The 25,037-nt window shown below is 44.9% G+C and overlaps 1 protein-coding gene across 1 annotated transcript in view; it reads left to right on the top strand.

Annotated features, from left to right (window-relative positions):
- LOC147626750 (ras-related protein RIC1-like) overlaps positions 1-23,145 on the top strand; it is a 46,198-nt gene extending 23,053 nt beyond the window's left edge. The window contains exons 5-8 of the mRNA XM_086816770.1: positions 21,918-21,989; positions 22,075-22,230; positions 22,324-22,427; positions 22,510-23,145. Of these exons, the coding sequence (XP_086672896.1) occupies positions 21,918-21,989; positions 22,075-22,230; positions 22,324-22,427; positions 22,510-22,603 (426 nt within the window). The 3' untranslated portion in view covers positions 22,604-23,145. The remainder of the gene's footprint in view (positions 1-21,917; positions 21,990-22,074; positions 22,231-22,323; positions 22,428-22,509) is intronic.
- Positions 23,146-25,037: the final 1,892 nt, after the last annotated feature.

The following is a 25,037-nucleotide window of genomic DNA, read 5'->3' as shown; positions in this document are numbered from 1 at the left end:
TGAAGGAAGGCGGTCTCCTTGCCCAGGTAGAAGGGGTGGTTGCCCGACCACACATCCACCACGTACTTGGGCTGCGTCCCGCCCGTTGTCATCACCAGCTCCCCGTTACAGAAAACCTCCGCCTGCCCGTAGAACTTGGGGTGGATGCCCTCCTTGCGGCAGGTCACCCGCGCCCACCCGCGCTCCACCTGGAGCACGCATGAGCCCTGCAAGAAACCTGACGCCGCTGATGAGGCCGCCATGGCGTGATCGCTGTAGAGCTCCTCCGCTACCGCCCACCTGCACGAATATACTGTACGCTGAGAAGCGAGCAAGTCCAGCAGCAGCTCCCTTCAACAGCCGTACAGCACAAGAGCAGCATCCGTACCTGCACAGCAGTAGCAGCAGCAGCATCACGAGTCAGCAAATACGACGCCCCCCCTTTTCTGCAACAGAAATCAGAAATTTCAGAGGAAATTGGGTGTTAACATTTGGGGCTTTTGATGTAATTGTGCCATTGGGCATTCATACATGCTGTATGATGTGAGCAATCTCACATTCGGGGCTAAATTGCAGGAAATTGGAGTGCAAATCAAAGGGCTTTTTTGATTTGCATGTAGGCACTGGCATTTGATGCTTTGGGCAATGTGTTGATGCCTGTCAAGCACTCAATGTGCTAGTAAATCAAGGGGCTTTTATGTATTGGATGTAACTCTGGATGCCTTCATGAGCATTAATGTACCATTCATGATCAGAAATTGATCTTGAATCAAGGGGCCTTTCAAGATTTTGTGCTTGTTGAGCTTGGCAAAGCAGCAGGGAAGACTTTTATGCCTTGAACCCTCAGAAATCCACTTGCAGTCAAGGGGCTTTTGCCCAATTTCTGTCCGGGACTGTTGTATACAGTGGTGGGGACTGTCAAGGTCTGATTTTCACTCATTTGGACAGCCAGGAGAGCATTTATTGCTACTGTACTTGTTGGTACAGATTTGGTACAACTTTGTACAAGTTTTGGCATACTGTACATTGATTTGAGTGAGGAAAAGGCTCATTTTCAGCTGTTGTACTTGCCGGTACAGATTTGGTACATCATTGGTGAGCACTTAGTACTGTTGTACAGTATTTTGGAAGGGGAACAGAGCACATCTAAGGTGCTGTCATAAATCTGCAGCAACCAGATTTTGGTGATTTTATCACATTCAGTGGGAGGAGAATTGCATTCGTGCTTCCGCAGTGGGAGATCCCAGCAAAGGGGTAAAAGCCAAGAACGGGGAAGGAGCAAGTCCCGCTCCAAAAAGGACTTGGAATGCCATTATTGTGGCAAGAAGGGACATTTTAAAAAGCAATGCTACAAATGGAAGAATGATCAAAAGGAAAAGGGCAAAGGAAAAGACAAAGACAAAGATGAAGCCAAAGATCCAAAGCCAAAGGGCAAAAGTGGAGTCAAGATTGAAGAAGTCAATGTGTCACATGCAGGTGACAGTGAGGATGAAGTCCTATTCATGTCTTCACTTGATGCCCATTCACTCCATGCAGGAGATGGTCATGGTATGCACTCATGGATCATTGATTCAGGTGCCTCCTTTCATGTCACAGGTTGCAGAGATTTGTTTGTCAGGTATACTGTTGGCAATGAAGGAGTAGTTTATTTGGGTGACAACCATGCATGCCATATTCTTGGCAGAGGTGATGTGAGGCTTGTGTTTTTAGATGGCTCACAGCTTATGCTCCATGATGTCAGGCATGTGCCTGAGATCAAGAAGAACCTATTTTCTACTGGACAGCTTGATGATGCTGGTTATGTTACCACATTTGGTAGTGGAAATGGAAGATTAGTAAGGGCTCACTGGTTGTTGCTAGAGGCTCTAAGGTGGACACTCTTTACTTCATGCATGCTGGTGTTTGTCACCATGCTAATGTAAATGCAACCGAGCTGCCGGAAATCTCTATGTGGCATAGCCGGTTGGGACACATGAGTGTCAAAGGAATGGAGCAATTGTCTCGTTTTGGTTACTTGCCTTCTCTAAAGTTCTCAAGTTTTCAGTTTTGTGAGCATTGTATATATGGCAGGCAACTCCAGTGCCCCCACAAGAAAGCTCTTGGACAGAAAGATGCTCAGTTAGAGCTTGTGCATACAGATGTATGTGAGATGCCTCAGCTTTCTTTGGGAGGGGCAAAATATTTTGTGTCTTTTATTGATGATGGCACACGCAAGGTGTAAGCTTATCCTCTTCGTTTGAAGAGTGATACATTCTCAGTGTTTGAGAAGTTTGTTCCTCATGTTGAGAATCAAACTGGCAAAACACTGAAGGCTTTGTGTTCCGACAATGGTGGAGAGTATATGTCCAAACAGTTTCAGGACTTTTGTGATGCTAAAGGCATCAAGAGGGAGCTCTCTGCTCCTTATGATCCTCCACAAAACGGGACAGCAGAGAGGATGAACAGGACCATTCAGGAGAAGGTCCGTTCTATGTTGTCACATGCTGCGTTACCTCATGGTTTTTGGGCTGAAGCTGTTATGACAGCCGTTCATCTTATAAATAGGTCACCTAACACGAGGCTTGGTGGGAAAGTGCCAGAGGAAGTATGGACAGGGAAGCCTCCGTCCTACAAGCACTTGAGAGTGTTTGGTTGCGTTGCGTATGTGCACATAGGTAGGGAAATACGCACCAAACTTGATCCTAAGTCTCACAAATGCATATTCCTAGGATATGGTGACAGAGGTGAAATGGGGTATAGACTTTGGGATCCAGTGAATAGAAAGATTATACGCAGCAATGATGTCTTTTTTGATGAAACATGCATGTATAAGGAGCCTGCAAGGCAACAGGAGCGTGGCAGAGTCATCTTTGATGATGATGGACATCATGGACAACAACCAAGGACCCTCCAGACCCCCTGACAGGTTTGTTCCAGGGGTTGACTACTTGATGCTCACTGACTGTGGGGAGCCCTCTTGTTATAAGGAGGCTTTACAGAGGGCAGACAAGGCTCTTTGGGAGCGTGCTATGAAGTCAGAGATGGATTCTCTGCACAAAAATGGAACATGGAAGTTGGTGCATTTGCCTACTGGCAAGAAGGTTTTGCCATGCAAGTGGGTTTTGTTGGGGTAAAGGCATAATGCCCACCCTTATAGTGTGTACAAGCCCATAAGTTATAGTACATAGTACACTTAGTACTTTTAATGTACTAAGTGCACTATGTGTACTAGTGCAATATACATGTGTGATAGGGGAGTCACACACACTCATTACTTGATGAGTTGACTTATCCCCACAACTCTCTCTCTCTCTCTTTCCCTTGTTCTGTCTGTGTATGTCTCCCACATGAATACTCTAACCTAACCCTAATTCTTCTCTCTCCCACACAACTGGTATCAGAGCCATGCATTGGGGACGGCGACAAATCGGAGATGGACAACGGCCTCGGTAGATTTGCCATCATTTTAGGCACCCCCTCCATTAGTTCACTGCTGGACGGCTCTATCAGATTTCTGTGAGGCGTGCAGTGAGTGAGTGAGGCCGGAGGAGGTCCAGTCGGTGGCATCAAGAAGCTGGGGTAGCGAGGAGGCCAGCGCTACTGTACCTGCAACCAGGCGCCTACAGTAGTAGCGCACGGCATGGTAGAAGCGATGACCATAGCTGAATAGAGGCAAGGCGTAATCACTAGTCTTTGGCGTCGACTGGCTGCTGGGCGTGAAGCGAAGGCTACGCAGGCGTGGACACGTAACTGGCTGCGAACCAGAACCAGGCGTACCAGGCGTAACTGGCTGCGAACCAGAACCAGGCGCATACCTGGTGGTAGCCTATGTCACCATTTGGCCACCCAAATGGTTCACTCTTGCTTTCACACTATGTACATATTGGATTGGTGTCCATGGCTTATGGAATATGCCTATGCCGATGATTGACACGTGTCATGCTGTATAGTTGGATATGATATTCCGCTGGGACTTGATGTTATCATGCCCGGAATATCTGGAGGACTTGGCTTTCCGCTGGGACTTGTGCCTTTGTGTACATGCCCGGAAACGCCTGGAGGATTGGCTTTCCACTGGGTCTGGTATTGCGTATACTTGCCTGGAAACGCCTGGTCTTATATTGTTTCGTGAACGGAAATTGCTCATGCCAATGCTGCATTGCATAGCATCTTTATGTGCTTGCCTGCAAATGAAATTGCATGGTGTTTTCATGCCTGCATGACCTATGTGTAGTTCCGGGTAAGGGGACGCCCGCCCGTGAACCGTGCGTGTGAAACTGTCTGCTGACATGGTTGTGTGGCATGTGAACAGGTGGTAAGTATTACCCAATCTAGGCTCAAATAGCCCTTAGGACTTAACCAATATTTATAAGTGAGTGCGTTCCCATTTCATTAAAGGTTGGGCGCCCAAAAGTCACTTATAAATTATGACCGCTTCCAAGTTCACACTCACTGAAGTCCCGAGGCGGACAAGACTCAATGTCCAGGACCTGATCCTCCCTTTTTACTCATAAATGGGCATCTCCCCATGTCCCTTCACCTGAATGGACCCCAATTCACTTACTTATTAAGAGAAATTCGTGTTTTCTCTTCATGAGGATTTTTGGAGGCTGAAAACTCTGTTTTTCCACCATTTCTCTCCATTTCCAAGCTCTCCATAGCCATACCCAACTTGCTAGGGTGTTTTCCAAGCTTCCAAGAGTGTTTCCAAGTGCTAATCACTCTCCTACTCACTCCCAATGACTGAAATTCAGCAAAACAGCTCTCATTTTTGCTGTAATTTCTGGTCTTTTTGCTGAAAACCCTAATTTCAGCCTTCCTTTCTCAAGTTGAACCATAGGGGAAGCTTTCCCAAGGTTCCCTTCATCCTCTTGAAGACTTTTGTCGCGAAGGATTGCGGCACATCGAAGATATCAACACTTCTAAAGCTTCCAACGCGAAGGCTTCCGCTTGCAACAACTTCTATGAAGACTGGTAAGCTAATTGGACAATGTATTGTCATTACTTACTCAGTAGAAGGGCAGGACTCCTTGTTTAGCCGCCCTGTGTAGTATTTCTCTTGTCCTATGTGCTCTTGAAGATGTTGCTACCTTGCTTGGTAGAACATAGAGCCAATGGTAGAGAATATGGGCACTGAAGTCGGGCCGGGCATCAAGGCAGCTCCTTGGTGATCTACATCGACATACCATTGTTTTCTAAATGCTGAATTTCATATGCATTGGCATGGAGGATTTGGCAATGGATGCCCGTGAAGCTATGTATTGAATTTCTCCAATAGTAATACAATTTACTCAAGGGAGGGGTCGGCCGTTCCGGCTCATTGTGTGTCTCTTGTCAATTCAGCAATTTACTTCTTGTATTTGAGCAAGTGTCCTTCAAATCTTAGTGTATTTAAGTGTATTGATTAGCATTGTGTTCAACCAAGTTACAGCCTATGCAGGTTCGTTGGCTTCATCGACTTGTCCGTGAGCAAAAGGCCTCTGTCTGTGGTGTCGATGCTATTCCACACCTGCGTTTTGGTCACCCACGCTATGCGGTTCGACATGGAGGCAATCGAGACCAAATGCTTCTCTGAGGAGCTCAGCGCCAAGGACCTGGTGCTCGCCAACTACCACGTGGTCTCTGAGAATACCCCCAACATCTCCGTCAGGATCGCCCAAATGCACTTCAAGCGTCCCCAACTCCTGTGCTTTGTGGCCACCAGCAGTAAGCATACCACAGTGCGGAGCTGAGAGCATAGGTTGCTGTCTTGATCCTCTGTACATCAGCAGCTTCATCACCCCCCTTCTGCAACAGCAAAAATCATCAACCCCCCTTTTCCTGCAACAACAAAATTCAGCCTGCAAATTGAAGAAAAATCAAAAATTACAAGGTATTTTCCTCAATTTTTTTTTTGGGGATTTGCAATTGAGCAAGTACAATCAACAATTGAGCAGATACAGGTGTCGAATTGCTCAATTTTTGAGCAAAATTGGCAAAATTGGGTGACATTGGTCACAATCAGGATCAATTTGCAAGAAATTGGATGTTGAAATTTGGGGCTTTTGATGTAATTGTGCAATTAAGCACTCATACATGCTGTATGATGTGAGAAATCGCACATTTGGGCAAAATTTGCAGCAAATTGCAGTGCAAATCAAGGGGCTTTTGTGCCGATTGGATTGATTTGCATGCAGGCAATCGCGTTTGATGCTTTGGGCAACGTGTTGATGCCTTACAAGCACTCAATGTGCCTGTAAATCAAGGGGCTTTCATGTATTTGATGTATATGTGGCCAGGGGGAAGCATCGCAAAGACTCTGGATGCCTTCATGTGCGTCAATGTACCATGTATGATCAGCAATTGATCTTAAATCAAGGGGCTTTTCAAGATTTTCTGCTTGTTAAGCTCGGCAAAGCAGGAGGCAAGACATTTATGTCTTGAATCCTCAGAAATCAGCTTGCAGTCAAGGGGTTTTTGCCCAATTTCTGTTCGGGACTGTTGTATGCAGTGTTCGGGACTGTAAAAGTCTGATTTTCACTCATTTGGACAGCCAGGAGAGCATTTATTGCTACTGTACCTGTTGGTACAGATTTGGCACAGCTTTGTGCAAGTTTTGGCATGGCTGTACACTGATTTGAGTAAGGAAAAGGTTCAATTTCAGCTGCTGTACTTGCCGGTACAGGTTTGGTACATCACAGGTGAGCACTTAGTACTGCTGTACAGTACTTTGGAAGGGCAATAGAGCACATTTAAGGTGCTGTCCAAAATCTGCAGCAACCAGATTTTGATGATTTCATCACATAAAGTGGGAGAAAAGTTGCATTTGTGCTTCCGCAGTGGGAGATAAAGCTTGGGAGAACAACTGTGAGCACTTTGTGTGCTTTTGGTGCAGTGTTTGCACATTTTGCAGGGAGTCAGGCATTGACAGGTTGCATATTGCTATGGCAACCACAGGTGAGAGCTCTTCATTGCTTCATATCAAGAAGCTTGAAGGCTCGCATAATTATGATATTTGGCAAACCCAGTGCTACAATGTGTTGCTCCAGAAAAAGCAGCACAAGCCTATCAAAGAAAGGGGTGTAATGCCCGCTTCTCTTACTGCTGAAGAGTGGGAAGATATGGATGAGCTGGCAAGATCTACTATCATGTTGTCTGTGTCAGACTCATTACTTTTCAGCATTCGTGAAGAGAAGACAGCTTGGGGAATGTGGCAGAGATTGCAGGACTTGTATGCCCAACAAAGTGCCTCAAGCAAAGTGTATTGGTTGAAGAAACTCATAGGTCTTCAGATGAAGGAAGGGGCGTCTATGACAGCCCATCTAAATGAGTTTAATGGTATTGTCAGCCAGGGCATTAATCAAAAGTTGGCAATGGACGATGAGTTCAAAGCCACTTTTCTCTTATGCACTTTGCCAGAGAGTTGGGACACATTCAGGACAGCCACTAGCAATTCGCATGCTATGCTGTCATATGCAGATGTTGAGGGTGCTCTTCTTCAAGAAGAGATGAACAGGAAAAACAACTCTGTTGGAAAGTACAATGCAATGAATGCACGTGGGAGATCCCAGCAAAGGGGAAAAAGCCAAGAACGGGGAAGGAGCAAGTCTCGCTCCAAAAAGGATTTGGAATGCCATTATTGTGGCAAGAAGGGACACATTAAAAAGCAATGCTACAAATGGAAAAATGATCAAAAGGAAAAGGGAAAAGGCAAAGACAAAGAGAAAGATGAAGCCAAAGATGTAAAGCCAAAGGGCAAAAGTGGAGTCAAGATTGAAGAAATCAATGTGTCACATGCAGGTGGCAGTGAGGATGAGGTCCTATTTACGTCTTCACTTGATGCCCATTCACTTCTTACAGGTGGTCATGGTATGCACTCATGGATCATTGATTCAGGTGCCTCCTTTCATGTCACAGGTTGCAGAGACTTGTTTGTCAGGTATACAGACTTGTTTGTCAGGTATACTGCTGGCAATGAAGGAGTGGTTTATTTGGGTGATAACCATGCATGCAAGATTCTTGGCAGAGGTGATGTGAGGCTTGTGTTTTCAGATGGCTCACAGCTTATGCTCCATGATGTCAGGCATGTGCCTGAGATCAAGAAGAACCTGCTTTCTACTGGACAGCTTGATGATGTTGATTATGTTACCACATTTGGTCGTGGAAAGTGGAAGATTAGTAAGGGCTCACTGGTTGTTGCCAGAGGCTCTAAGGTGGACACTCTTTATTTCATGCATGCAGGTGTTTGTCACCATGCTAATGTAAATGCAACCGAGCTGTCGGAAATCTCTATGTGGCATAGCCGGTTGGGACACATGAGTGTCAAAGGAATGGAGAAATTGTCTCGTTTGGGTTACTTGCCTTCTCTAAAGTTTTCAAGTTTTCAGTTTTGTGAGCATTGTATATACCCCCACAAGAAAGCTCTTGGACAGAAAGATGCTCAGTTAGAGCTTGTGCATATAGATGTATGTGAGATGCCTCAGCTTTCTTTGGGAGGGGCAAAATACTTTGTGTCTTTTATAGATGATGCCACACGCAAGGTGTGGGTTTATCCTCTTCGTTTGAAGAGTGATACATTCTCAGTGTTTGAGAAGTTTGTTGCTCTTGTTGAGAATCAAACTGGCAAAACACTGAAAGCTTTGCGTTCCGACAATGGTGGAGAGTACATGTCCAAACAGTTTCAGGACTTTTGTGATGCTAAAGGCATCAAGAGGGAGCTCTCTACTCCTTATGATCCTCCACAAAACGGGACAGTAGAGAGGATGAACAGAACCATTCAGGAGAAGGTCCGTTCTATGTTGTCACATGCTGCGTTACCTCATGGTTTTTGGGCTGAAGCTGTTATGACAGCCGTTCACCTTATAAACAGGTCACCTAACACGAGGCTTGGTGGGAAAGTGCCAGAGGAAGTATGGACAGGGAAGCCTCCGTCATACAAGCACTTGAGAGTGTTTGGTTGCGTTGCGTATGTGCACATACGCAGGGAAATGCGCACCAAACTTGATCCTAAGTCTCACAAAAGCATATTCCTAGGATATGGTGACAGAGGTGAAATGGGGTATAGACTTTGGGATCCCGTGAATAGAAAGATTATACGCAGCAATGATGTCATTTTTGATGAAACATGCATGTATAAGGAGCCTGCAAGGCAACAGGAGCCTGGCAGAGTCATCTTTGATGATGATGGACATCATGGACAACAACCAAGGGTTGTAAATCAGCCATTACAGCAGGAAAACCAGCCCTTAAATGGTGCTGAAAATGGTCCAAATGGACAGCCAGAGATGGCAGAAGATATCCCTATGGATATGCCACAGTTGGAGGAGATACCGGGCATGATTTTTCAGCCTTATGGCATGGAACAGGAGCCACCAATGGGTGATATGTAGGCTGGACAGCAACCCGCAAATGATGGTCATTGGGTACGGAGGTCCACAAGACCCTCCAGAGCCCCTGACAGGTTTGTTCCAGGGGTTGACTATTTGATGCTTACTGACTGTGGGGAGCCCTCATGTTATAAGGAGGCTTTACAGAGGGCAGACAAGGCTCTTTGGGAGCGTGCCATGAAGTCAGAGATGGATTCTCTGCATAAAAATGGAACTTGGAAGTTGGTGCATTTGCCTGCAAGCAAGAAGGTTTTGCCATGCAAATGGGTATACAGGCTCAAAGTTGCACCTGATGTAAAGCCAAGATACAAAGCCAGGTTAGTGGCTAAGGGCTTCAAGCAGGAATATGGTGTGGACTTTGAGGAGATCTTCTCTCAGTGGTCAAAATGACCACACTTAGAGCTGTGTTAGCTTTGGTTGCACATGATGATCTGGACTTGATTCAGATGGATGTGAAGACTGCTTTTCTTCACGGTGATCTCCATGAGGAGATATATATGCAACAGCCAGAGGGTTATGCAGTAAGTGGAAAGGAGAAGCTTGTATGCAAGCTGAAAAAGAGTCTTTATGGGCTCAAACATGCACCAAGGGAATGGTATCATAAATTTGATACATTCATGAAATCCCAGAAATTCAGGAGAAGTGACATAGATCACTGCTTGTACACCAAGAAAGCTTTGGATGGCAGTCTATTCATCCTCATCTTGTATGTTGATGATATGTTGATTGCCGGGAAATCTCGTAAGGAGATGGATACCTTGAAGCAGAGGCTGCATCAAACCTTTGATATGAAGGATTTGGGTGATGCAAATCACATCTTGGGTATGCGGATACTTCGGGACAGAAATCAGCATGTGTTGTATTTGTCTCAGAAGGAATACATTGGCAAAGTTTTGCAGAGGTTCAATATGGACGGGGGGAAGAAGACTAGTACTCCTTTGCCTCCATATGTGAAACTCAGTGCTATGGACAGCCCACAGTCGGATAGAGACAGGGCTGATATGGCCAAGGTTCCGTATGCTTCAGCTTGTGGCAGTCTCATGTATGCCATGGTTGTTACTAGGCCGGACATTGCATTTGCAGTGGGAGTGGTTTCTAGATACATGGCCAACCCTGGCAAGAAGCATTGGGAAGCAGTGAAAGGTGTCATGAGATACCTGAAAGGCACACAGGATATGTGCATTTGCTTTGGCAAACAGGATGCATTAGTGCATGGTTACACGGATTCGGATTATGCCGGTCATCCAGATAACCGGAAGTCTACTACCGGTTATGTGTTTACATTAACAGGAGGTGCTGTGTCATGGATATCCAGGATGCAGAAGTGCACAGCCTTATCTACTACAGAGGCCGAGTATATTGCAGCCACAGAGGCTTGCAAGGAGGCATTATGGCTATCTCGGTTAGTGGTTGATTTGGGTTATACAGGGAATATTCCATTGTTGCATTGTGACAGTCAGAGTGCCATCCAGTTGGCAAAGAACCCTGTCTTTCATGCAAAGACGAAGCATGTGGATGTGAAGTATCACTTCATCAGAGAGGTGATAGAGAACAAGCAAATTCAGCTTGTTAAGATTCACACGGATGACAACCCGGCTGATCCGTTGACAAAGAGTTTGCCTCCGGAGCGGTTTGCTCATTGCAGACACTTGATGGGCATTGGATGAGGCCAGTTTCAGTCTTGATATGGCCTTGTATATTATCATGTACATGCTGATTTGTTTTTTCTTTCATTTAAGGGCACTTTGCCTTTAAGTGGGAGGTTGTTGGGGTAAAGGCATAATGCCCACCCTTATAGTGTGTACAAGCCCATAAGTTATAGTACATAGTACACTTAGTACTTTTAATGTACCAAGTGCACTATGTGTACTAGTGCAATATACATGTGTGATAGAGGAGTCACACACACTCATTACTTGATGAGTTGACTTATCCCCACAACTCTCTCTCTCTCTCTCTCCCTTGTTCTCTCTGTGTATGTCTCCCACATGAATACTCTAACCTAACCCTAATTCTTCTCTCTCCCACACAGGTTTATAGGCTTAAAGTTGCACCTGATGCAAAGCCAAGATACAAAGCCAAGTTAGTGGCTAAGGGCTTCAAGCAGGAATATGGTGTGGACTTTGATGAGATCTTCTCTCCAGTGGTCAAAATGACCACACTTAGAGCTGTATTAGCTTTGGTTGCTCATGATGATCTGGATTTGATTCAGGTGGATGTGAAGACTGCTTTTCTTCACGGTGATCTCCATGAGGAGATATATATGCAATAGCCAGAGGGTTATGCAGTGAATGGAAAGGAGAAGCTTGTATGCAAGCTGAAAAAGAGTCTTTATGGGCTCAAACAGGCACCAAGGGAATGGTATCATAAATTTGATACATTCATGAAATCCCAGGATTTCAGGAGGAGTGACATAGATCACTGCTTATACACCAAGAAAGCTTTGGATGACAGTCTATTGATCCTCATCTTGTATGTTGATGATATGTTGATTGCCGGGAAATCTCGTAAAGAGATAAATGCCTTGAAGATGAGACTGCATCAGACCTTTGATATGAAGGATTCGGGTGATGCAAATCACATTTTGGGTATGCGGATACTTCGGGACAAAAATCAGCATGTGTTGTATTTGTCTCAGAAGGAATACATTGGCAAAGTTTTGCAGAGGTTCAATATGGAGGGGGGGAAGAAGACTAGTACTCCTTTGCCTCCATATGTGAAACTCAGTGCTATGGACAGCCCATAGTCGGATAGTGACAGGGCTGATATGGCCAAGATTCCGTATGCTTCAGCTTGTGGCAGTCTCATGTATGCCATGGTTGCTACCAGGCCGGACATTGCACTTGCAGTGGGAGTGGTTACTAGATACATGGCCAACCCTGGCAAGAAGCATTGGGAAGCAGTGAAAGGTGTCATGAGATACCTGAAAGGCACACAGGATATGTGCATTTGCTTTGGCAAACAGGATGCATTAGTGCATGGTTACACGGATTTGGATTATGCCGGTCATCCAGATAACCGGAAGTCTACTACCGGTTATGTGTTTACATTAACAGGAGGTGCTGTGTCATGGATATCCAGGATGCAGAAGTGCACAGCCTTATCTACTACAGAGGCCGAGTATATTGCAGCCACAGAGGCTTGCAAGGAGGCATTATGGCTATCTCGGTTAGTGGTTGATTTGGGTTATACAGGGAATATTCCATTGTTGCATTGTGACAGTCAGAGTGCCATCCAGTTGGCAAAGAACCCTGTCTTTCATGCAAAGACGAAGCATGTGGATGTGAAGTATCACTTCATCAGAGAGGTGATAGAGAACAAGCAAATTCAGCTTGTTAAGATTCACACGGATGACAACCCGGCTGATCTGTTGACAAAGAGTTTGCCTCCGGAGCGGTTTGCTCATTGCAGACACTTGATGGGCATTGGATGAGGCTAGTTTCAGCCTTGATATGGCCTTGTATATTATCATGTACATGCTGATTTGTTTTTTCTTTCATTTAAGGGCACTTTGCCTTTAAGTGGGAGGTTGTTGGGGTAAAGGCATAATGCCCACCCTTATAGTGTGTACAAGCCCATAAGTTATAGTACATAGTACACTTAGTACTTTTAATGTACCAAGTGCACTATGTGTACTAGTGCAATATACATGTGTGATAGAGGAGTCACACACACTCATTACTTGATGAGTTGACTTATCCCCACAACTCTCTCTCTCTCTCTCTCCCTTGTTCTCTCTGTGTATGTCTCCCACATGAATACTCTAACCTAACCCTAATTCTTCTCTCTCCCACACAGGTTTATAGGCTTAAAGTTGCACCTGATGCAAAGCCAAGATACAAAGCCAAGTTAGTGGCTAAGGGCTTCAAGCAGGAATATGGTGTGGACTTTGATGAGATCTTCTCTCCAGTGGTCAAAATGACCACACTTAGAGCTGTATTAGCTTTGGTTGCTCATGATGATCTGGATTTGATTCAGGTGGATGTGAAGACTGCTTTTCTTCACGGTGATCTCCATGAGGAGATATATATGCAACAACCAGAGGGTTATGCAGTGAATGGAAAGGAGAAGCTTGTATGCAAGCTGAAAAAGAGTCTTTATGGGCTCAAACAGGCACCAAGGGAATGGTATCATAAATTTGATACATTCATGAAATCCCAGGATTTCAGGAGGAGTGACATAGATCACTGCTTATACACCAAGAAAGCTTTGGATGACAGTCTATTGATCCTCATCTTGTATGTTGATGATATGTTGATTGCCGGGAAATCTCGTAAAGAGATAAATGCCTTGAAGATGAGACTGCATCAGACCTTTGATATGAAGGATTTGGGTGATGCAAATCACATTTTGGGTATGCGGATACTTCGGGACAAAAATCAGCATGTGTTGTATTTGTCTCAGAAGGAATACATTGGCAAAGTTTTGCAGAGGTTCAATATGGAGGGGGGGAAGAAGACTAGTACTCCTTTGCCTCCATATGTGAAACTGAGTGCTATGGACAGCCTATAGTCGGATAGTGACAGGGCTGATATGGCCAAGATTCCGTATGCTTCAGCTTGTGGCAGTCTCATGTATGCCATGGTTGCTACCAGGCCGGACATTGCACTTGCAGTGGGAGTGGTTACTAGATACATGGCCAACCCTGGCAAGAAGCATTGGGAAGCAGTGAAAGGTGTCATGAGATACCTGAAAGGCACACAGGATATGTGCATCTGCTTTGGCAAACAGGATGCATTAGTGCATGGTTACACGGATTTGGATTATGCCGGTCATCCAGATAACCTGAAGTCTACTACCGGTTATGTGTTTACATTAACAGGAGGTGCTGTGTCATGGATAACCAGGATGCAGAAGTGCACAGCCTTATCTACTACAGAGGCCGAGTATATTGCAGCCACAGAGGCTTGCAAGGAGGCATTATGGCTATCTCGGTTAGTGGTTGATTTGGGTTATACAGGGGATATTCCATTGTTGCATTGTGACAGTCAGAGTGCCATCCAGTTGGCAAAGAACCCTGTCTTTCATGCAAAGACGAAGCATGTGGATGTGAAGTATCACTTCATCAGAGAGGTGATAGAGAACAAGCTGATTCAGCTTGTCAAGATTCATACGGATGACAACCCGGCTGATCTGTTGACAAAGAGTTTGCCTCCAGAGCGGTTAGCTCATTGCAGACACTTGATGGGCATTGGATGAGGCCAGTTTCAGCCTTGATATGGCCTTGTATATAATCATGTACATGCTGATTTTTTTCTTTCCCTTCACTTAAGGGCACATTGCCTTTAAGTGGGAGGTTGTTGGGGTAAAGGCATTATGCCCACCCTTATAGTGTGTACAAGCCCGTAAGTTTTATAGTACATAGTACACTTAGTACTTTTAATGTACTAAGTGCACTATGTGCACGCGAGCAAATATTCATGTGTGATAGGGGAGTCACACACTCATACTTTGTGAGTTGACTTATCCCCACATGTCTCTCTCTCTCTCTCTCTCTCTCTCTCTCTCTCTCTCCCTTCTTCTCTGTGTGTGTCTCCCACATGAAACATGAAACACCTCACACACAGAAGAAGGGAGAGAGAGAGAGAGAGAGAGAGACATGTGGGGATAAGTCAACTCACAAAGTATGAGTGTGTGACTCCCCTATCACACATGTATATTTGCTCTAGTGCACATAGTGCACTTAGTACATTAAAAGTACTAAGTGTACTATGTACTATAAAACTTACGGGCTTGTACACACTATAAGGGTGGGCATAATGCCTTTACCCCAACATGATGGATCCAGTCTAATCCCATTGGAACTGATGAATAGCCCAAATATTGAACTTAACACCAAAGACAGACTTTTTGGCGTTTATGTAGAGCTCATTATCTCGCAAAAGTTGCAAGACTTTCTCCACATCTTTCTCATGCTTCTCCGCAGTGGCTGAGAAGACTAGTATGTCATCAAGGAATATGAAAACACACTTCCCAATGTGGATTGCGAAAAGTCTAGACATCATCTTATTGAAGGTTGCGGTTGCATTTGTAAGCCCAAAAGGCATGACTACGAACTCGTAGTGACCACGCTTTGTCCGGAAAGCTGTCTTTGGAATGTCAGCTTAAAAAATGCGGACCTGATGGTAACCACTCTTGAGGTCGTTCTTAGTGAAAAATTTAGCACCATCTAAACGCTCCAAAATGTACTCTATCCTTGGCATAGGAAACTTATTCTTAATGGTGAGTTTATTTAATGCCATGTAGTCTACACAAAGGCGTGCAGACTTGTCCTTCTTTTGGACAAATAGGATGGGTGCAGCAAATGGTGAGGAAGAAGGCCGAATGAATCCGGCTCGGAGGAGCTCAGATAACTGTTGTTCTAACTCGCTCTCTAAAGTCTTGGAAAGACGATAGGGAAACCTGCTAGGACGATCCGATGCAGGGACCAACTCAATATGATGGTTCTCAGGGCGAGAGGGTGGGATACTGGGCGGGAGATCGTCCCTGAGCATAATGTCCTGATGTCTGGACATGAGGTTTGCTAACTGAGGGACTGAAGATGAGATGGATGCTACTGATGAGGTAGAGGCTATTTGAGTACGAACATTAAGTAGTGCTCCTTCTGCTCCCTTGCGGATAGCTCGTCGGGCTTGGAGATGCGAAATCAATAGGATACCAAGAATGCTTCTATCCCCACGAATCATGACAGGCTCAGGCAAACCTTTACAAATAGTAAAAGTGTCCTGTCCCCAATCGGGAATAGACTCATACTGACGGAACCATTGAATTCCTAAGATCATGTCACACCCCAACAAAGGCGAGACAATGAAATCTCGTTGGAATGAGGCCTTCTGAACGTCAAGGGCAAATTGTTGTGCCTTCTGAGAAATGTGCTAAAAGCCCTAATTGCTGTGCTAAAGTAATAACCTTGCCAGAAAACTGAAGCACTGGGGATCCGTTATGTCTGAGTCCATAGAACTCATCTGCCAGACCGGTCATGTACTGGGGCAGGAGGAATTTGGTCTTCAGGTCATGGACAAAGGTATCCCAGCTAAAAGCTGTGAAACAGCTGTGGCTTGGTCTATATAAAGATTAGACCAATGCTGCCACCAAGTGACTGCCTCACCAGTGAGATGGGGAGCCGCTACGTGGACTCTATCCTGAGGATCTGTGATCCTCGATAATGGAAAATGAGCAGTAAATTGATGAATAAATTGATTAATTGCTAAATGGTCACACTTACCATCATACTTACTGAAATTTGGTTGACTACGAATGACAGTAGCTAATGCTGTGGACTGCTGGCTGGTGGCACCTGAGGCGGGGGATGCTGAAGAGAGGTGTTGGTATCTAAGATGAATGGCCTCCTTTTCCCCTTGGTGCTCGAGTAACATACGTTCTCGATCGAGCTCTCGTTGGTGCTCCCGAGTGGCGAGTTTAGCCTGACACCAGTCTTCGTCGATCTTGCGTTGGGCTTTTTGATAGTCCCGTCTTTCTGCTTTTTCTTGTTGTTTTCTTGCTCTGCTTTTGCTTTTTCTTCTCTCCTTGGGACCATGTCTTCTCTTCTTTGTTGTTCTAATTGAAAGAAGAGGTAGATGTAGTCGGGTGCCTCTAGAGGCAGAGGAGGACGTGCTGTTGCTGCCTCCAAGAGCTGGAGACGCTCCATGAGGAGCTGGTTCTGAGCTCTAAGAAGAGCTATGGTGTGTGCTGTAGTCGGAAGAGCAAGGTCTCCTTTGGGGGAGACTTCTTCCGGCTGACGGGTACTCTCCTCTATACACATGATGTTGAAGTCGGTGGTTGTGTCGGAACGCAATTTGACCATCCAAGGATGTCCTCACGCTAGGATATGGTGTGTGTGGACAAGCTGAATCTGATACCAATGTAACATGCAGCGGAAGTATTCATATTGGAGGATCCTGTCACACAAATGCTCACACCGTCTTTTGTATCCTGAGTTTTGCGAGTTTAGCAATCCACTCTAAGACTTCAAACTTTAAGGAGATATGAGAGAGAGAGATGAGAACTGTACACCGTATGGGGTCCCGAATTACCCACTGAAGGGTCCCCTATCCCATTACCAAGATAGTATTTTTGCTTTATTATCTTTAAAGAGACTGACGGTGTGACTGACGATAAGCCAAACGCAAGACCTCTGAAGACCAAGTGTTGGGCTGAACTGTACACTACTGTAGAAGCACCAAAGATGTCCAATCTCGAGCCTATGCACTCTTCCCAATGGAATGAGAAGGGGATGCAAAGCTGAGGCTGAGAGAGGGGCTGTTTGGGACTGTTCTAGACTGAGTATGAATGTTGTAAATGCTTATGAATGCTGCGTTTTACCTTCACCAAGTGGTTGGAGCAAAACGATGAGTAGATGAATGCTGAAAAATGTATGGATGCAGAAAACGCTAGATGAACTGTTGGGTAAATGCTGCTGATGCGTTTTGCTGATGAAGAAGTGCTGAATGCTCATGCGTTTGAGGCGCCTAGGGCTGTAGGAGACAAACGCTGAGGGCTGGTGGCTGAAACTGCAATCGCTTTGCTCCTTGTGCTGAAGATGCCAAGCACTTTATTGCTCTTATGCTGAATATGATTGAATGAATGAATGATGATACAAGGATTCTATTTATATGGACTCATGGAACTAGTCGGCTGGCTACTGAGCTGGTCGACTGCTCATGTCCAATAATAAATGCATAAATGTGTACAAAATGCTGAAAATGATGGAAAAAACACCAAAAAAATCCTAGTAAATATCCTGATAAATATTGGATGATATCTGGGGTTCTTGCAATGGTCTAGATGCTATGTATGAATGATGTGCTAGAATGATTGACTAACTTGCTATGGTTGACAAGGCCCTACGTAGCTCGTGCCTGACTTATCTTGGACTGAGGATTACAATGGGGTGACGGCGTACGACAAATATCATCCTGAATGGTACTAATATTGTTACAATGTTGCATTGATGATAATGAGCCAGTTTGTCACTACAGTGCAGAGTGCATGTGACACATGATACGAGACATCAAAGCATAGTTTACCCATAAAACCTCCGTTGAATGAATTTTGTCACGAACTCTATGCGATCTTCAAGGTTTGTCCTATGTGGTCCATTCGGAGGGAAGCTCCGTAACACCTGACTCCCGAAGGGTGTCTACCAACCACCTGGGTACTCAAACAGAACGCGGAGCCTCCTGTTGTTGTGCAGGGGCTCATCTTCAGCTGCGGGCTCAACCTCCTCAACTGATTGAGACTGTCTAGCTCGAACAATCGACTGGGAATCATCATCAGAATCATCTGGGTCTCCAAGAAGTGGCGGCTCATCAAAAACCACATCTCTGTTGACGATGACCTCGTTCCTCTCTAGATCATACAACCTGTATCCCTTGGAAAGACTTTGAGGCAAGCTTCGTTTGCTTTTTTGGAATGTGAACATATGCATCACTCCCAAATGCACGGAAATGGGAGACATCGGGTTTCCTGCCAAAATACGCCTCAAAGGGAGTCATGTTCGGTACTGAAGTCATTGGAGAACGGTTGAGGATATGGACAGCCGTAGCCACAGCCTCTCCCCAAAGTGGACGAGGAAGATCACGATGCTCCAGCATCGTCCTCGCCATCTCCACCAGTCCTGTTCTTATGCTCAGCTACTCCATTCTCTGAAGGCGAACTTGTATTGGCCAGCCCCCGCTTGATGCCATGTTCTGCACAAAACCGCACGAATGCATTGGAAGAAAACTCTCCTCCTTTGTTAATCCTAAGAGTCTTTATCTGCAAGCCAGACTCTTTCTCCACCATCACATGCCACTCCTTGAACCGAGCAAAAGCTTGGTCCTTTTGTGAAAGAAAATAAACCCAAGTGAATCTGCTACAATCATCAACAAGCAGTATGAAATACAAAGAACCTCCCAAGGATGGCATCTGCATAGGTCCACACAAGTCAGTGTGTACCAACTCCAAAGGTTTTGAAGCCCGCTTGGAAGCCTGCTTCGGAAAAGATTCCTTGTGCTGCTTACCACGAATGCAAGAACTACAGCGTCCCTACCTGCTGCCAACATTTGGCAAGCCAACCACCATCTGGTCCCAGAAAGCTCGCTGCAGCGCATCCACATTCAAGTGGCCAAACCGAAAGTGCCACAAGTCACCAATCTAAGAGCCTATCAATGAGGAGAGTGCTGAGAGTTTGTATATACCATTCTCCACTCTACCTTCCCAAACAACCAGGCCAGTCTCTCGGTCCTATAGAGCAACAAAATGCTTCTCAAACTCCATCCGAAAGCCAGTCTTGCAAACCTCATGCACTGACAAAGATGAAAACCAAGTGCAGGGACGAGAGGAATGCTTCCCCCCTCTGCCATCGAGAATGATCTCCATCCGGCCCTCACTGTGAATCGGTATGGTGGAATCGTCGCCAATGAAAATGCGACCTGACTGCCGTTTAAGATCCTGAAAGAAGTCACGGGAAGGAGTCATGTGCCTGGAAGCACCACTATCAAGAATCCATTCCCAAGTATCCTTGGCGGTGAAGCCAACTGCCTCCTCGCTCGAAGAAGATGAAGCATCGGTGTCCAACATCTCCAAGTGCACAAAGGCTGGAGTCTTTGCAGCTGAAGCTAAAGAATCAACACTCTTCCGAATTCGCTTGGGACACTTCCTTCAATAGTGGCCTTTCTCGCCACAATCATTACAGGTCCTCTTGGCCTTCAGTTTCTCATGGTCTGAATCGAGTTTCTTCTCAGAAGACTTCTCCGATGAAGACTTCCCTTTGCCCTCGTTGTTGTTGTTACGGCCTTTGGACTGCTGGCCAGTCAAGGCCTCAGAACCTCCGCTCTGTGGAGGGTTCGCAAATCGCTCTTCCTGGTCTAAGCACAAGCTCCCCCCATGTGATGGTGCTGAGCTTGCCATTGGTGATCAAAGAGGAGTAAAATGTTGAGTATTGAGAGGGCAAATGGGACAACAACGTGATGGCCATATCCTCTGACGATATCTCTTTCCCGGCCTAGAGAGCCTCTTGCTGAAGAGCTTGCAACTTGTTGATGTGCTCCCGCATCGTCGACGATTTTGCAGGATTCATCACCCACATCTGAACTTACAAGGAGATCCTCTTCATGGGTGATACCGTATTGTACAGAGAAGCCAAATGCTGCCAAATCCCTCTAGCAATCGTCATATGCTTTATATGATTGATCACCTGTGGTGTGCAATTTAGGAAGATGAAAGAACGGACGCGGGCATTAATACGATCCCATAACTGTGCCTGTGCCTGTGTCTGTGTCTGTGCCTCCTGTTCCTTCCGTATAGAGGGTAACTCCCCATCTTCCAAGCTTGGAGGGGCACTCCTTTGTCTTTGGAGGATCTCTCAAGATCGGAAGCTGTTGGGTGGAGCATCTCCTTAGACGAGTGGGTCTCAGGCGCCTAACTCGTTGCACCTGTCTAGGGAAATGCCCGGGAGGCAGGGTGACGCCTGTGGCACATGCGTTGTTGTCAGTGTGTGCTGCCTGGTTCGTCACATCCGGGTCAGGGCTATCTCATGGTCATCCGCAAGGGCCTCCATACTAGGTCAGATGAAAGAAACCTGATGCTAGACTGTGAGGTATCTGGAGTCTGCCTCTGTGCCTCTCTGCATAGCTGATCTTTGTGGAAATAAATAAAGAAAGAAAATTATATTAACGTCTTCGAAAGACCACTAGGGTCTATGAGACCAAAAATTATCTTACAAAGTATAAATGGGCTACAATGATCGTGGTAAATAACATAAATGAGAAAGAACCTAAATCTAACACCATCATCAGCTGCATTCAAGTAAGTAGTGGCTAACTGAGGTATTATGACCTGTACAACTAGAGGCCCAAGCATTGCTGGCCTCAGAAATCAATGACCCGAGAAGACAGTGGCCCAAATCCTCCCCTGAAGAGGCAATGCAACCTCCTTCGTTTCTCATAGTACGATAGTGCTGCTCTGTCGACCTCTAGTGAACAGAATTGGCATGCTCTCTGGCATTGCCTTCTGCTGCTCACCTAGTCTCCACCGTCAGGTGAAGTCATGAGACTTTGATCTGGCTGATCGCAATCCTCAAGAAATGTGACATGTGTCTCTGAAGATAGTTAGGATTTTAAATGAAGCCATCCTCTGTAAGCGTCATAAAGTGGTCCCGATAAAAATGTATCTTTGTAGGAAGCTGCAGTGGATCCAGCCATGTGACAAGGGTCTACAGTCTGAAGAGGTTGGCTTGGATAAGTCAGTTAATGTCCTGGCGGGTGAGAGGTAATAGCGGTGCATCCAAACTGTCATGGAATGGGGGCAGACCACTGTGTAACCCTGATATACCATACTCTAACCTGTCCCGTCTTGGCTAGTCGCCTAGACGACTCCAGTGCAAGCCGAGGGAGGCTGTCTCTGGCCAAGATGTAGATGCGGTATATGAAGGCCACTGTCTGGACGAGGGCATCAATTGCCAAGGGGGGTATGGCGAATAAGATAAATTAATGTCTTGCAAAAGACCCAATGGGTCTATGAGACAAAAGGTATACAATGTGTCCATGGAATCTCATCATGGAAAGTGGCCCCTGTTTCTAAGGTAATGAATCTGTTGTGTTTTGGACTGTACAGTGGGATACTGCTGGACAAGAGCGATTCAGAACAATAACAAGCAGTTACTACCGAGGAGCTCATGGAATAATTGTACGTATGCTATTGTCGTAGTTGTCCAGTCCAGTCCAGAGTTTTTGTGATGAATTTTTGAGTGTAATACTTGGGTTTTGGCCAGATTGTGTATGATGTCACAGATCAAGAGAGCTTCAACAATGTGAAGCAGTGGTTGAATGAAATTGATCGATATGCAAGCGAAAATGTGAACAAGCTTCTTGTGGGGAATAAATCTGACCTGACGGCAAAGAAAGTTGTAGACTATCAGACTGCCAAGGTGGGTGTGTGTGTGTGTGTTGTTTGCAACTTTTATGGTCTCTTCATGATGAAAGTGCATAATGTATATTGCATCCATGCTTGTGGTGCACAGGCATTTGCCGATGAAATTGGGATTCCTTTCTTGGAAACAAGTGCAAAAAATGCAGCCAATGTGGAGCAAGCCTTCATGACAATGGCTGCAGAGATTAAAAACAGGTATGTATGATTTCTGTCTTTTGAATCACACTTGTGTGCATTTTTCATCACTAAGTATCTGGTTTTTGTTTGCCCTTTTCAGAATGGCAAGTCAACCGACAATGAATAGCGGCAAGCCAAAACTTGTCCAGATGCAGGGGCAACCCATTTCACAGAAAAGTGGCTGTTGTTCATGAAGTGCTTTTTTAGGTGGAGCTATGCATGCCTGCCCCATCCAGGGGGGGGGGGGGGGGGGGGGGGGGGGGGGGTGTGTGGGGGGGGGGGGGGGTGTCTGGTTTCCTACTATCCAGGGTCATGTTTATGTTCAAACTTACGATTCATATGTAAGATCAACTCAACCAAAGTTGGCTTGTGTATGGGATTGTTTCTGTTGTTTTTGCTGACAACAAATTTACTTTGTTAGGGTCTTGCCATTATCACAATGCTTTGCTGCATACTTCTGGGGGTCAAAATCTTCATATCTAGAATGTGACATTTTGTCAATCACTTCATGCACGCAAGTTTGGTGCACAGAAATGGGTGGTTTGATGCAATAGAAATTGAATCAAACATGCAGGTCTACAAAGGAACTTGAAACTCCCTAAACAAAGAAGAACTTTCTGCTGTTGAAGTAAAATAAAATCTGTATTCTTAAAAGTCAATGACTTTTTTGTCGTATGCCGACAGGCTCCCATCTTATAATGATTTATTGACAGTGTAGTGTTGCATTTGATGTCAAGACTCTGGATGCTAATGAAGCTTTTGAAGCTGCTGCACTGGTCGTTTTACATTTATTAAAGCGACGTAATCAACCAATTCTGCTTTTGATGATAAGCCTCAATTATGGTGTTTAAAACATATCCCCGGGTTGAGAATTGTGAGTGTTATAGCACTTGGGGTGAGGGAGAAGCTACTATCTGTGTTCTTTGATGATACTCCGAAGCTACTCTTGTACTTCGGTAATAGGTGTGTTACAGAAAAATCAAGTATGTGACCTCATCATAGCTGATTGACTTCAACAGAATTTGTGAAGAATTGCATGGGTAACCTGATGTTTGTAGTAGTTTTCATGTTAGGACTAACGTCATTTTCAGTGAAGGGCTGGCTGTTTTTTGTTGATAACTTATCTTGCCTATTTTGGATACTTTTAATTCCTCACCTTCTAATTCGAGTGCTCACTCCTAGATGTTGCTTTCCTCATGCTGGACTGAATCTGCCATCATCATAATCTCCAAGTGTGTTATCCCAATCATAAGGTCAAAAGTAAGTAGGTCATGACATTAAACAGAGGAGTGCGCTAGTGTGTGGGCCTTGATAACATATTTCTTTCCCTAAGCAGCTCCTTGTTTGTGCTTCTCCACCATAGATGAGGCTCCTACATTTTTGTAATGCTTCTGATCAGGTGTACCATGCTTGGTTCTACACAAGACATACGTAGCTGGTGGGCATGTTATATATTGCAACAATGCATTGAAGTTTTGTACAATACTGCATGTCATCCTTACCATATGATTTAAAAGTATTGACTAGCCAGCAATAATTGTGTTGTAACAAATAGGTAGCATTTTAGGGGGGATTTCAAGAGGTTGTGCTTCCTATCTAGCATATATCCATTAAGCAAGCAAAATTCAATAGTATGTAAACAAGGTAAGAAGAGGGAAGAAGAAGAGCTCACAAGAAAATTGTTGCAAGGGAATGATTGTGTATTGCTTACTACAAAAAATGACTAGTTAGTTGGAGAAATTAGAAAACATAGCATTTGTACTCGAAAGAACTAGACCTTTGATATGCATGTATTCCATGTGACTTTCTATCCCTGTGCAAAACCCTATTGCCATACGACGGACAGAAGAGCCCCATTTTACTAAACGTGGACTCCTTGGCAGGCTAGTTCATAGAGGGTGAGCCATAAGTATGAAAATCATGGAAGAGATGGAGTGGTCTTACTACTATACATAAGGCTTATGTATAACATTCATAGCTTGCATGGGGCTACACACAAGGCTATGCATTCATAGGTTGCATAAGCCTCATGCATAAATCTTATGCATAAGCCGCCACATACATGAGGCTTATGTATTAGCCATATGCATAAGCCTAATACATAAGCTTCATGTATGTGGCTTATGCATAAGGTTTATGCATGAGCATATACATAAGCCTCATGTATGTGGCTTATGTATAAGGCTTATGTTTATGGATTTATGCATGAGGCTTATGTATAAGATTTATGCATGAAACATATGCATATAGATTTATATATAAGACTTCTGCATATGGCGTTATATATGGGGCTTCTGCATATGGCTAATGCATAAGTCTCATGCATAAACTTTATGCATAATCCTCATGCATAAGCTACATACATGAAGCTTATGTATACGGCTAATGTAGAGGCCTAATGCTTATGCACTAATCTAATGCATGAGGCTTATTCATATGGCTAATGCATAATCTTTATAGCTATGCATAGAGGCTTATACCTAATGCATAAGCTTTATACATGAGGCTTTATGCACAAGTCTTATGCATGTGGCTTATTGAGAAGCCTCAAGCATAAACCTTATGTATAAGTCTCATGCATGAGACTTATGCACATGGCTAATGCATAAGTCTGATGCATGAGGCTTA

Source organism: Cibotium barometz, chromosome 22 (genome assembly GCF_041138505.1).
Source record: "Cibotium barometz isolate CiBa-2024 chromosome 22, ASM4113850v1, whole genome shotgun sequence".
Taxonomy (NCBI): Eukaryota; Viridiplantae; Streptophyta; class Polypodiopsida; order Cyatheales; family Cibotiaceae; genus Cibotium; species Cibotium barometz.
The sequence above is the reverse complement of the archived record's forward strand: the minus strand, read 5'-3'. Positions and strand labels throughout refer to the sequence as shown.